At 45.1% G+C, this 13,533-nt stretch overlaps 2 protein-coding genes across 11 annotated transcripts in view; one reads left to right on the top strand and one right to left on the bottom strand.

Moving 5' to 3' along the window:
• HNF1A (HNF1 homeobox A) overlaps positions 1-7,491 on the top strand; it is a 24,872-nt gene extending 17,381 nt beyond the window's left edge. For 4 of the 5 annotated variants that reach the window (XM_072880534.1, XM_072880533.1, XM_072880532.1 and 1 more), the window contains 8 exons: positions 46-232; positions 541-776; positions 1,590-1,747; positions 3,534-3,735; positions 5,056-5,247; positions 5,525-5,646; positions 5,944-6,085; positions 6,682-7,491. In XM_072880534.1, coding sequence (XP_072736635.1) covers positions 46-232; positions 541-776; positions 1,590-1,747; positions 3,534-3,735; positions 5,056-5,247; positions 5,525-5,646; positions 5,944-6,085; positions 6,682-6,809 — 1,367 coding nt within the window. In that variant the 3' untranslated portion in view covers positions 6,810-7,491. Of the gene's footprint in view, positions 1-45; positions 233-540; positions 777-1,589; positions 1,748-3,533; positions 3,736-5,055; positions 5,248-5,524; positions 5,719-5,943; positions 6,086-6,681 lie in introns of all 5 variants that reach the window. The other variant, XM_072880535.1, reaches the window with a different exon arrangement.
• The window catches only part of C15H12orf43 (chromosome 15 C12orf43 homolog), a 24,234-nt gene extending 10,916 nt beyond the window's left edge, over positions 1-13,318 (bottom strand). Inside the window, exons 1-6 of one of the 6 annotated variants that reach the window (XR_012045322.1) lie at positions 13,150-13,318; positions 12,612-12,657; positions 11,665-11,763; positions 10,922-10,995; positions 10,506-10,596; positions 9,751-10,122 (exon numbers count right to left, since the gene is read on the bottom strand). Coding sequence is in view for 5 of the 6 variants with exons in the window: in XM_072880542.1 (XP_072736643.1) it covers positions 9,774-10,122; positions 10,506-10,596; positions 10,922-10,995; positions 11,665-11,763; positions 12,612-12,657; positions 13,150-13,312 (822 nt within the window). In the remaining variant the exon portion in view is untranslated. The other 5 variants (XM_072880543.1, XM_072880544.1, XM_072880542.1 and 2 more) reach the window with 5 other exon arrangements.
• Between the last annotated feature and the right edge of the window lie 215 nt (positions 13,319-13,533).

The raw sequence follows: 13,533 nt of genomic DNA on the forward strand, positions 1-13,533 counted from the left end.
AAATGCCTCCAGAGAGCAAATTCCCTTGCCCCTTTGTGCCTGCAGAATTCACACATGCTGGCCAGGGTATCCTGACAGAGGAGCCCATGGGAGATGACCTGCCCACCAAGAAGGGAAGAAGAAACCGCTTTAAGTGGGGTCCTGCCTCACAACAGATCCTGTTCCAAGCCTATGAGAGACAGAAAAACCCCAGCAAAGAAGAGAGAGAGGCACTGGTGGAAGAGTGCAACAGGTAAAGATGGGTGTCTGGCTTTGAGGAAGAGGGGCACAGCAGGGCCTTGGTGTTTGCTAGTGCCTACAAGAGGCAGGCTAAAAGTACAGCAGTGGATGTCACCACTGACACCAGCCACGTTTGAATGAAATGCCACAACTGAGCATTCACTGTCCACAAAGGATTAGTAATGCCTCAAGTCTTGCTGTACCTGGCGGGATCCTTCCACACAGCGTGCCAGACCACAGCCACTTTGGGGCTGCATACTTACTCTGTCTCTCTGACTAAGCCCAGCTCAGCAAGGCTCTTCTTGTGCTTTCCCCCAACAGAGCAGAGTGTATTCAGAGAGGTGTTTCCCCATCTCAGGCCCAGGGACTGGGCTCGAACCTGGTGACAGAGGTCAGAGTTTACAACTGGTTTGCCAACCGCAGGAAGGAGGAGGCTTTCCGGCACAAGCTGGCCATGGACACCTTCAGCGGACCACAGCCTACCCCTGCTCCTCTAACTCCTCACAACTCTTCCTCCCTCCAGCCACCATCTGCTCTCTCACCCAGCAAAGTTCACGGTAAGAAACAACTAGAGGGAGATCTGAAAGAGACACCAGTGAACCTACCCAAACTCAGTCACCAAAACTGTCTCCTAAGTTGGGCCCTTTAGGAGGTGAATCTACAAATAGAAAAAGCAGACTTGCTACAAGGGAAGAGAACTGGTGACAAAGAGACCATGTCTCCGAGTGAGGAGAGTGGCTAGAATCACAAGGGTGACAAAGTTCAGTAACAAAACTTCCAGCCAAATCTCCTCACTTACTCTTTGACATCCTGCACTCCCTCACGGCTGGCAGACAGTAATTCCCTTTCAAGGAGTCATCCACTGGCTGCCATCACAAGTCAGTTCTGTATCCTTTCGCTCATGTGTGTGCCTCCTACTCTTTCCAATACATATCAGCACCACCAGACTCTGTGACTGAGTTTTCAGGCATCCGGAAAGGTCATTCTCCATCCAAAGAGAGCAGAGCTTTTTCAGCTTCATAGGCTGGAGCTGGTAATTGCTCTCAGTCTGGGAAGAGATGATCTCACTGAGACTCTCCTCTGTACACCCACATCCAGAGGGGTGGTTTCTAGTGAACCCTGCTTGCTCTGTGCAGCGCACACAGCCATACCTTAAAATCAGTATTTGAGGAAGCAGTTGCATCAAGTTACAGGGGAAAGCCAGGGCAGGGTGGCAAGAATGCCTGTTCTCCTGGTTCCCCTACTACCCTCCTTGTCTCTGCCTCGAACATCTAAAGGCAAGCCCCTGCAAAGGAAACTGAATTTAGCGCTTGCCAAAGTTCCTCAGTTTCTCATTTTTGACAACCAGTTTCCTTCCTGTTGTGATGCAGGAGTGAGGTACAACCAGCAACCAGTCAGTGAGGCAGAGTCCTCCAGCAGCAACCACCATGGGAACAGCTCCATGGTGACCACCCAAACCATCCTGCATCAGGTTTCTCCCCCTGGACTGGAGCCCAGCCAGAACCTACTGAGCACAGACACTAAGCTGGTAAGTGATGTATACTTAAGTTCTGGTGACTGGAGGATGTCAGGTCCTCTGCCTGTGGTCACAATATGGACTATTCAGAAGTAGTTTTTCCTAGAATACTCTTAAAACCACCTTCTTATAGAGATATTACATAGCTACTTTGCACTGACCATGTAACATGAGCAGTCCTGAGATATATGTGCCCTCTAGACTGCTGGTGAGGGCAGATATCAGAGCATGAAAGCAAGAAGTATAGCCATTTCCTTACAAGCAATCAAAACACTCTATTCTGAAAAAACAAAACTCAAGGTATGACATGATTTCCTTCTTTGCAGGAAACCCTGTTCTCTCCTTTCCCCAGTGAGATTCTCGTAATCTCATCTCCAACCCTCATTTGAACTCTATACATCTCAAGATAGTTGATCAGACACCAATGGGATTAACAGAACAGAGACCCGTACTTAGATCTATCTTACCTGTAAAAATTAAGCCCAACAGCCTGTATGCAGCACAATCCATTGAAACATTTACTGGATATCTAGATTGTAGCAATCTGCCTTCTCAAAGCAAATTTCCTTTTGAGATTTGACAACACCTTTTCCCACATTTAGCAATGAAGCACTAGAACTACATGACTGATCGTTTTCAGTTTGCACATGCTCCCTTGCTTGCAGGGAATCAGTTGGCAGAAGTTTGCGTTAGTGCCTACTGGTCTGAGGCAAAGTTAAGTTCACTATAAATGAGTATGATTTAAATCTCATCAGTCACTCACTTTGCTGGCTTTCTGGTCTCTTCCTGAAGAAAATAAGTCTTTCATGAGGTGCTAAAAATCTTCTACAGCTGTCTTCTAAAATTGATATCAAAGTGATTTGTCCCACTGTTTAACCTGTTGATGCGTACTCCTAATAAAGATTCCTTACAGCTTTTTGTCTGAGGGGAGGAAAAAAAAAAGTATAATGTAAAGCATCGAACTTTCTCTATCAGCCAAATTATTAGAATGCTATTTTGCTGTTCCACAGTACTTCAACTACAGGTCTCCAAAGGGCCTTGCAAACTCAAAACCCCATTAGAGCATAGACACAGGTTATGTGGTTCATTATAGAGGCTGAGAAAACAGCCAAGTTATTAAATTTCTCAATGACTCAAGGACGGACTGAATCAGCAAGACACCCAAGCACAGAGCAGTCCTGTTCTATCTAACAGGTACATTTCCTCTCTAACAGCAGGAAACTGCCAGGTAATGCAGCCTGAAGAACATACTGTATGAGAAAAAGGTCTAAGGAAACTTTTCAGTAACTCCTTTAAAATCTCAATCTGAAAACTCACTGGCCACTAAGAGACACTTGCTGGGAGAAAGGGAAATTACAGGCATTTCTCAGAGGAAAAGGTGAACAAGAAAGGAAGAAATCCTGGATTCTGTGCTGAACTCCGCAGCAAAAATTACTATGCAAAATTACCTGAGCCTCTTAATGTCTCTGAGCATCATCTTCTACCCTCAGCTGTAAAACAGAAGATAAACTTTCCCTACAGAGAATACAGTGGGACTAATCTCATTCTTGTTTGTAAAACCCTTATTTCTTAAACGTGAAAGAATTAAAACAGCAAGGATTTACTCTATTTCCACAGTTGACCTTTGCTAGTTAATTGATGAGAACAGGGAAACTGCAGACAAGCAAATGTGAAGTCTTTCTAGTTAGCAAGTGGTCAGACCGAGCAGGAAGAGGGAGAAGGACATTTATCACAGCTTTGGGACTCGCCATACTCAACCTTCTGCAGATGGCATTTTCATGGTCCTCCTTTCACACAGGTCTCAGCTCCTGGAGGAACTCTCCCTCCTGTCAGCACCCTGACTGCCTTGCACAGCCTAGAGCAAAATCCACATGCACTGAGCCAGCAAACTCAGAACCTTATCATGGCATCACTGCCAGGTGTAATGGCAATTGGAGCTGGTGAGACCTCATCCCTAGCACCAGCATTCACCAACACAGGTGCCTCCACCCTGGTGATAGGTGAGTAGTGTTCTGTAATGACTCTGCTTGTCAGGATTCAGATAAAGAGCTACTTATAATTGTTAGAATTACCTGCCTCATTTTCAGAGACAAAGGTACTAAGTTGGCAGTGATACGAACCTGGGGAAATTTTCACAAACACTAAGGATCTTCAGCAGCACTACTTACAAGTACCAATGGAATTAAGGGACAGATGTTCCTTATTCATGTTAGAATTAAATTACACACAAACCCACATCTTAAGAGCAAGGGAACTTTTGCAATCTATTCCTGTGCCAATGTTTTGTTTTGCTGCTCTGCATCTTCCCAAATATAAATGTAATAATTCCTTAAAACTATGAAAATTGAAGCATGTTCATAGTGCTTGCAAGACAAAACATCCTGTTCTATGTTCTGCAAAGAGCAGCATATGCCTTTGGAACCCACAGCAGTAATTACTATTTTTTTATATTTTTCACTTTGACAGCTTTTCTGGACTTGTATGAGATTTCTTTTCATTCCAAGACTAGTCTACTGCCAAAGTGCATCTCATTAGATAAAGGAAAATAAAATGTATACTCTCCTCTTATACTTTCTTCCCAGGGAAAAAGAGGCCTTATTTTGTTCCATGGTGACAGCTGTGAACTAATTTCCGTTTCCTCATTTATACCCAAGATTATGATATGGGTTCTAATTTTGTGCAAACAAACAAACAAAATTGGAGATTTCCACATAGTGGAAATCTCCCAGTGCTGGAGAGACTTGCTGATTTACAGGAACATGGTCTGGACAGGTGTGGGAAAAGGGTAGTAATGTGTGAAGCCTTCTATCTCTTTCTCACTGGTTCAAATTCCATAATTTAGCAGCCCAAGCAAAATGAGCTTAAACTCTGTTCCGTGTGGCTGGACAGCTACAGCATAGTTCTCTCTGTTGCCAACAGCTTCATAAAAAAAAAAGACTAATATGAACTGGATGTGAGATGATGCTGAGTTTACTTCTGAGCAAGGCCTCCTCAGTGGAAGTCCATATCAGGTTATCACTAAACTGGAAAGTAACCTATACCGGTACACAAGGATGTACACAGGAACAAACACAGGAAGTCAGAGGTGGTTTGATGGTACCTGTCTGCATTGTACATTTTGCACACTCCCACTTCATTTTCACAGGCATGAAATCTATTCACAATCACAGATAACAAACAGAACACCTGAAAAGCAGGATCCAAAAATCACCCTGCGACGACAGGCCTGCCACGATGACTATTTCAGACGCCCCTATTGCAGAGCAGCCACACTCCTCTCATAGTGTGGGACACTACTGCCATCAGTCCTTGTTTTTCAGGCCTGGCCTCAACCCAGCCCCAGAGCGTACCTGTAATAAACAGCATGGGGAGCAGCCTCACTACCCTGCAGCCCGTCCAGTTCTCCCAGCAACTGCACCCATCCTACCAGCAGCCCCTCATGCAGCAGGTCCAGAGCCACATCAACCAGAGCCCCTTCATGGCTACCATGGCCCAGATACAGAACCCGCACGGTAAGAATGTGAACTCATTTGCTCAAGCAAACCAAAAAATAAAGGCTCTGTTCTGGAGCACTTGCTGGGTCCTTGGGCTTGCAGCACTATTTTCCTTTTCTATTATTATTGCTTTAATTATGAAATTATTTTTCTCTTGCATTCATCTCCCTATCCCTCCACTCCCACTGTTTCAGAGACAGACAGCAGGTCCGCATGCATGAGGAGAACAACTCAGCCAAACTATTCTAGTGCAAAGCTCCAGCATCCACATGATCTTCTTTTCTTTCATGCACAGCTCTCTACGGCCCCAAGTCTGAAGTGGCCCAATACACACATACAGGCCTCTTACCACAAACCATGGTGATAACAGATACAGCCAATCTCAGCGCCCTGACTAACCTGACACCAACTAAACAGGTAACAGCCTTTAGCACATGCCTTTGTTCCCCCACCTTAGAACTGCACCAGTGTGCAGGTAGCTCCTTGCTTGTCAAAGAGTTTTTGGGTGTGTGGTCTATGCCATCCCAGCAGGATGATCTTTATTATCTCCTCCCTTTGCTGGTACCAGCTGCGATACTGGAGGCATTAGAGCAAGCTCTTCACTGCATCATCAAGGAGGATTTAATCTCCTTGGAAACAGCACCTGCTCTCTCTTCTCTCGTGCCTGTTAGAAGGGATGTAGAAACCAGGCACTGTTAACTTTCTTTTCTCTAGGCATTCACATCTGACTCAGAGACTCACACAGAGTCTGGGATGCATACGCCAGTGTCACAGGCGCCAACAATACATTTACAGAACCAAGACACAACCATCCAGCACCTTCAGCCAGGCCCTCGCCTCACCTCCAGCCCTGCTGGTAAGAGCAGCAGCCACTATTATCTTAAACCTCATACTGCCATTTCTCTTGCCAACACTGTAAAACCCAAATAGAAAATGGTAACTGGGGCTCACCATTCTCTAAGAGGGCTCCACCAGTGTCTTGGGGGGTTTGAAAAGCTGGTACAAGGAAAAGATTCAGAGCACAGTCTGTGCAGGCTGTGTAAGGACAGACTGTGGAAATGGGACCCTTCTTCAGAATCTAGAGAGGAAAATAGCCTTAAAAACACTGACAAAAAAATCAGTGTCCATGCATAGCTAATCCTGCAGGCAGTTTTCAAGGCTGAAAAGCCCAAGACTCCCTCATGAAGAGACTCCAGTTGGATCTTCCCAGTTCTAAGCGAAGAACTAGGACACTAACAATCAACTAGCATCCTCAAATCTGAACTCCCCAACGCCATCAATGCTTTCAGTCTAACTTTGTACTTGAGTTAGTTATAGAATGGCACACAAAATAGAAAAGGAGTTATGCCCCTATGCCAGGAAGTTTTAGTCATGCTGGAAATGCAAGTTTGTGCACACATAAGGGGACTGCAGTGAGAATTTGTACTGAACTTCTGCCTGTGCCTTTGACAGTGTCCTCCAGCAGCCTGGTGCTGTACCAAAGCTCTGACTCCGCCAACAGCCACAGTCAGCTGCTGCCATCCACTCACAATGTCATCGAGACCTTCATCTCCACACAGATGGCATCCTCCACTCAGTAATCAAGACAGCTAGCTCAAGGGTAACTGCCATGACCAACCTGCCAGGTGCAACTCCAACTGTGTTTGCCATCCACAGGAAGGAAAGGCTGCTGTGCTCAGCCAACCTCCAGCCCCTACTGCCTCATACAAATCCCTTAGTCAGCTGCCTCCATGAGAGAAGATGTCTCAGGCTCAAGACAGAAGCCATGGAAAGATGATGCTGGCACTGCTAAAATCCACTGCCCCCAAAAAACCAAGCAAACCCAAACCCCATGAGCCAGCCTAGAACGACCAGACATCCTTTTGTGGCTGCCCAAGAAGGAATCCCATCAAGACAGGGATGTGAATGCAACATGGCAAAAATGCCAGGGCGTGGATGGGACTTTCATGCTGCTCAGCCTTCATCAAGCTGGGCCTGGACAAACCTGCCAACACCAGACTAAGCCATGCAGGAAAGAGCAAAGCTGAGCTGCCAAAGAAGGAACACCATCTTTAAAACACTCACCTCCTTTACTGTAAAGAAGCACCAATGGGAACTATGAGAAATAACAGTATCTTGGAGGTAAGAGTGAGAGAACCTGGTTCCTGACTGCAATGAAAATCACCAAGAAACAGACTCAGGAATGGCTTCGCACAAACCTGTCAGTATGGGATCACTGACTACAAGCTACAAACCCTTTAATTAACTACAAAAATACCAAACATTCTCAGTTAAAAATGACGTGCTCTAAAATCATGCTATCCTAGTGGAAATGGCTTGGTTATTTTTGATATAGCTCTGCTTTGTTTTAAATGCAGAAATTAAAGTTTAACAGCAGCAAGGAGATTCCAGTTCTCTGCCTTAACCATGTGGATTCTCGTCTCCTGCATCTTGCTGCATGAGCCGGGGGATGGCATTCTCCACAGCTCTCTGACACTGCACAACACCTGGAAGGTTCCCATGCTCCACAAAGAGCAGCGGTTCCTTCAGTTGTTCTCTATAAAGATGTCAGCTTGGATTCATTTTACGGAACACGGTTCATTCTTAGCTTCCCTGCAGGCTAGATTCTGTAGTTCTTGATATGCAAAAAATTACCCTGGAGTCTAAGAGTCTTACTTGCACTAAGTGAAGGTTTTTAGCCCTAAGGATCTACTTATATAATTCCTCTTCTAATTATTGCTCTCTTCTCTATTTACTCTCAACCTTCACATCACTGATATGTCACTAGCCAGACATGAAAAAAGCCCTAATTAACATGTTTTTGTCATTGTGACCGAAACAGAGCTATTCTTTCAACTGTGAAATGGATGAAAATCCTTGAGACTAGAGAGTGCTCAAGACTCTTAAAAGGTTGAGATACTTGAGATTCAGAGAACTTTTTAGTTATCATATCTGGAAATTACAAAATTCCAGATGTCCCTTACAGTTTGTATGATATGATCTTCCTCTAGATACTATCAACCATCAGAGACTAATTTCAGTAAGCAGATTCTCTGAGAAATTTTATCCTAGAATTGGTTCCTAATCTCCCATGTGCATCATTTGCAAATACATATAACTTCCAGTTAGCATAAAAATAATCATCATAAAACAAGTCAAAAGGTAATTTTTAGACCACTATGCATTTGAAACCCCAGGTGCTAGCTTCAGTATACTGAAGTTTTAACTGGCCATAACTGACAAGTTATGGCCATACTGACAAGTAACTTCTGCTGGCACATTCAGTTAGGTTACAAGCCAATTTTCTACTTCACCTTTCAATTTTTGGATGCCAACTGTGTTTTCTTGATTAAAAAACAGCAAGGATCTTACAGTAAGAAAGAAAACATCTTGTGTTTTCCCACGCTCAAAGGGCAACAGTTCACTATTTTGGTTTCTTTAACCTGGCTTTCTGGTCTCCTGAATAGGGCAAATGAGTTAGAGCTACTGAAACCCAACAATCTTAAAAACAGAAGAGTAGTATTTATCAAATAACAGGTAATTTCCTGAAATACTGGAGCTGAAGTATAAACAGACTAAGAGCCATACTGAAAACTACCAAACCCCACTGTATTTCAGAGAGACAAAAGTAATAATCAACCAAAATAAGGACTGAAACGCAGTGACTTTCAAGTTAGGCTTAAGTCTTTCCTGTAGGAATCTCATGGTGCCGATCACCAAGCAACTAAAGAGCCATCTTGAGCCATCTATATCTCTGCTGGGGGAGCCATTTGAATATAGCAAGAAAGCCACTGTTGTACAAAACCTGACAAATTAAATAAGACTAATAGTGTAGTAGAATTTAATAATGACAAATACCATAAAAAAACTATACATGAAAAAAATTTCAAAGGACACAACTTGAACAGAACTACCTATTTATAACAACGCCGAAATAAGCTCACTGCACAGTCTGTTTATATGCAGGGGCCCTGGAGAGGTGCAGATTACAGAGGGATTAGTAACATGGCAGGTTTCAACAACAGATTGTTATGATGATCACAGGAAAAAAAAAAAATAAGGGGGCCCTGATATCTGACAGGATGCTTTTGATAAATGAGTCTCCCACAGGCTGGAGTTATTCTTAGTAGGCATCTAGGAGGAGACAAAGAGAACAAGGAGTTGATCACCTGTTGCCATGTAAACCAAATTCAATTCATCATATACTTTCTCCAGGACACAAGATTTGGTTTCATGATGTGAAGGAACAGACCAGGAGGGATGCAGCTATGATTATATCCCTCTGTCACGCAAGTCTGCGCACAGTATTTAATCCTTTTACTCTAGGTCTGCATAAGCAGCAGCATAGATAACTGCTGTGCTAGGAGAACAATGTTCCCTTCCTCAGGGGATGCCAACAACATAGGAAGTCACTTAATTAGATGCTCAGGCCACTGAGCTTTTAGAACAGAAGCTTTGCCAATTAATTTTCCCTCATGTGCAGCAACTCTTTTTGTTAGGTTGGTTTTTTTTTTTCCAGCATCCTTCATCCATCATAATCACCTGCCGTTTGCAGAGCAAAATCTTCATTCTCTTTTTTTCTTCTTCTTTTTCTTCTTCACAGCTCCTGGCAACACTGAGTTCTCTGTATGATTGCTGTCCTGTCTCTCATGCTGTCCATTTGCAGACACCAACTGTGGCAAATCTTTGCTCATCTGGTCACACTCTGATGGGTCTATTATTTTCTCTCGAATATTGTTCTCTCCTCTAATTTTCTTTTTCTTCTTTTTTTTCTGGCTGTGCTCTACATAACCCTGACTCTGATCCCGGCTGGAATCCTGGGACAGTGCAGGAAAAGCACTTTGCTTCAGAATGTCTGTGGCTGACACAGCAGCCTCCTGGTACTTTTGCCACTCTTGGTCACTATCCATGTCACTGGAAAGGTAACAAAAGGAAAAGAAGTTATGTTACACTTTTGCCTTGAATTCACCCAAAGCACAAACAGCACAGTAATCTAAGATGAGAACACCTGATAAACACCTAGTGGCTCTAGGACTCCAATACAAGTTAGCATTTGACTAGTTTGAAGGCTAAGGTGTTCTTTACACATACTAGGAGGAGAAAGAACATTTCCCACAAACATTTCTAGTTCCCCAGCACTAAAAAAAGTAACAAACAAAAAAATCCGCTCTAGTCAAATATAGGAGTGATAAATACACACTTCCCAAGCTCTTCAGCTTCCTATTCCCTTGCGAGAGTCCCAGCTGCCTCTGAAATGTGGGATGCAATAGTACTTCAGGAGCAAAGCAGCTGCTCACCTGGAGCTAGATGGCTGTCTCCTCCTTGCTGCAGGGCAAGGCTCCAATCTCCCACAGTCTCCTGGGACAGAGGAAGAGAAGAGGCGAAAACCTAAAATACGTAAAAGGGAATTTTAGCAACGCTATAAAGCAGAGGTGAAAGCAATCAACAGCAATCTCCCTGGGAAGCCTCACTGCTGTTATTGTATTGCTATGGTGCTTGACAGAAATTATTTGGGACTATATGAAAGGAGTTAGGGCACAGAGATCACAGCTTCAAAGTAACAGCCTTCATGGACGCTAACAGGAATTCTTCTATTGCAAATGCTTATTAGTCAGTTGGGTGTACAACTGGCAATGGACAGGATCCATCCCACTTGTCATCATTTAACTAACAACGTCACAAAACAGCCACAATGGCTGTGACTAGAACTCACCATCATCTGCAGAGTCAGAGTGTTGCACAGAAGTTTGTGAAGGTCCCGATGAGTCCTTCAAGACAGTGATGAAACTAAACAGAAAACCATAGTCAGATCTTAAGACAGGTTTGTGCAAAGTGAGCTAAAGTTGTGTTTTTCTAGGAAACAAGACTATAGGGAGATGTTACATAACTTCTTACTTTTTTTCTTAGTGAAGCTGTCTCACCTCCCTGCTTTCAGAGCAGACCACGCCTTCTCTCCTTAGCAGCGCATGCCACAACAATGACTTAAAAGCAGCATTTCTAAAGCCAACTCTAAACACCAGGAATTACAGTTCTCCAGGGTCATATTTACACAATAAATAAAGACAGCAGCAGCCCCATCAGAGGCATACTACCAGCACAACCCTGAATCAGGTATTGGGTTAGGCTGTAAGAATAAATGAAAGATTCTCATGCTGGCCTTTAAATGATGAAAGTACTAAGGCACCCAAATTCTACTTTTTCCTCCCCAAAACCCATTCACTGTAGAGGCAAATGCACAGGGACTCTTTAACAGAAGGGCACGGCACATGGGCCAGCTTAGTTCACAGAATATTGGAAGTTTGCATTAAATACAGGAATGAAGGAGACAAGAAGAGAAACAACTTCTCTTCCATATCCAGGCTGCACTCAGATCTTGAATTTCCTGGTTTTAGCACACAAAAGCATCAGTGTACTTGACCCATAGAACAAACTTTTTTTAGTATCGCTTGCCAATACCTGTCTAGCATTGCTCCCAGTTTCTTCGCAACGTGTGCTCTGAACTCTGGTGTCGTCTGTAGCTCATTTCCATCCTCATCATGACCGTTCACCTCACGCCTGTTTAAAATAAGAATAATTATTATCTCTTTCAAGGCCAATAACATCTGGTGCTCTTGCCCAAACAGGAGATAAGGGACTGTAAAATCTCCTACCCTCTAGTAATCAATTCATACTTGATAGAGAAGACTGCTAAGAAAGATGGAAAATAGCTCAGCAGTAACAGTTCAGTTCCCAAGACAGTGCTAAACATTATTTAGCCATCTCCATCATAGTTAGTAATTGGATTATTTTTCTCATTGGAAGAGCCTACAAAAGCAAATAGATTATTTCAGGACATCCATTCTCTTGCACGTAGGTCCTGTGTATGTTGTCACAATTCATGCAAAACCTGTCCCAGGAGAGGGGATTTTATTAAGTTGCCTGGCTGACAGCTTTTGAAACTGAGCCTACAGAAATGCTGCAAACTTAGATAGGACAGCATCACCTCCATTGCAAGGCTCCTAAATTCAGGTGTTGCTTTCCAGCTGACAAGTGCTTGCCTTTCCAATTGCAATGCTTTTTGAAGAAAAATATTTTTTTATGTGTAACTGTACTAATTCCTTCATGGGCACGTGCAGAGTTGGGTGATTTCTGACACTTGGAACTAATGCTGTAACTGATAGCAGCAGTAAGTTTTCAATTTCTACATTCCCCCACTGCTAGAGGGATGAGAAATGTACTTTTAAAACCTATTAGCTTTCTCAGATTTAAGCATCATTTCAGATTATGGTTGGACTAATTCCCAAAACAGAATAGGCCCTTCCATTAGGAAGTATCACAAGGCATTAAATGCAAGTAGCACAAATACAACATACATTATTTTTTTCTTCAGTGAAACATAAGTCTGAAACCAGAAGCAAAAATACCTTAGGCTAGGCTGAGCGGGCTGTAACCAATCCTTTTTAAAGCCACCTAACAGAGGAAGAAGTAAAGGCAAGTTTAAAAGACCTGTGACCAGGACCTCTTTAATCCCCCTTCTGGCACATGTGATTTTATAGCATGAAGAATCATGCTTGAAAGACAATCTACGCCCACCTTCGGGGGAAAACAGGTATGAGGGGAAAGGGAAACTTCCCATCGGCCAGGCTGGAGCAGACAATCTGCCCGAGAAGGGGTCCGGCCCCGGCAGGAGGCCGCGCATCGCCACCGCACAGCTCCCCGCCGGAGGGCCGGGACCCCCTCCCAGAGCCCCGCCTCGGCTCCCCGGGGCGCCGGCGGCTCCCGAAGCAGCCCGGCTCTGACACCGGCACCGCGGCAGAGAGGTGCCCCCGCCTGACCACCGCTCCCCCGGGACAGTCCCGGGGCAGGAGAAGCTGCGGAGGGGCCCGGCCCAGACCGGCGGGGAGGGGAGGGCAGGACACGCCGCCGCCTCGGCGGGAGAGCAGAGCCTAGCTGGCCGCCGACCCTCACCGCCGCGCGGCTCCGCCCGCACCGCCGCCACCGCCGCCGCCGCCTGCGCAGCGCAGTCCCAGGCGGCCTCCCGGAACCGCGCTGCCGCCTCGCCGCTGCTGTCCGAGTCCGAGTCCGAGTCCGAGTCCAGGCCCGAGCCGCCCCTGGGCGCCGCCATCTTGAAGGCGGGACACCAACCTTCACGGCGCGACAGCCCCACCCCCCACCCCACCCCTGGCCGGCCGCGGGGCATGCTGGGGATTGTAGTCCTCCAGGCAGCCTCCGACAAGATGTCCGCGGCGCGGCCGCCCCCGGGAGAGCGGCAACCCCCGAGGGCCGTGATAGGCACCTCCAGGTCTTTCCGAATGCGGTTTCTTCGCTTCTCCGTGAAAAAGGCCG

Source organism: Ciconia boyciana, chromosome 15 (assembly GCF_034638445.1).
Source record: "Ciconia boyciana chromosome 15, ASM3463844v1, whole genome shotgun sequence".
Classification (NCBI taxonomy): domain Eukaryota; kingdom Metazoa; phylum Chordata; class Aves; order Ciconiiformes; family Ciconiidae; genus Ciconia; species Ciconia boyciana.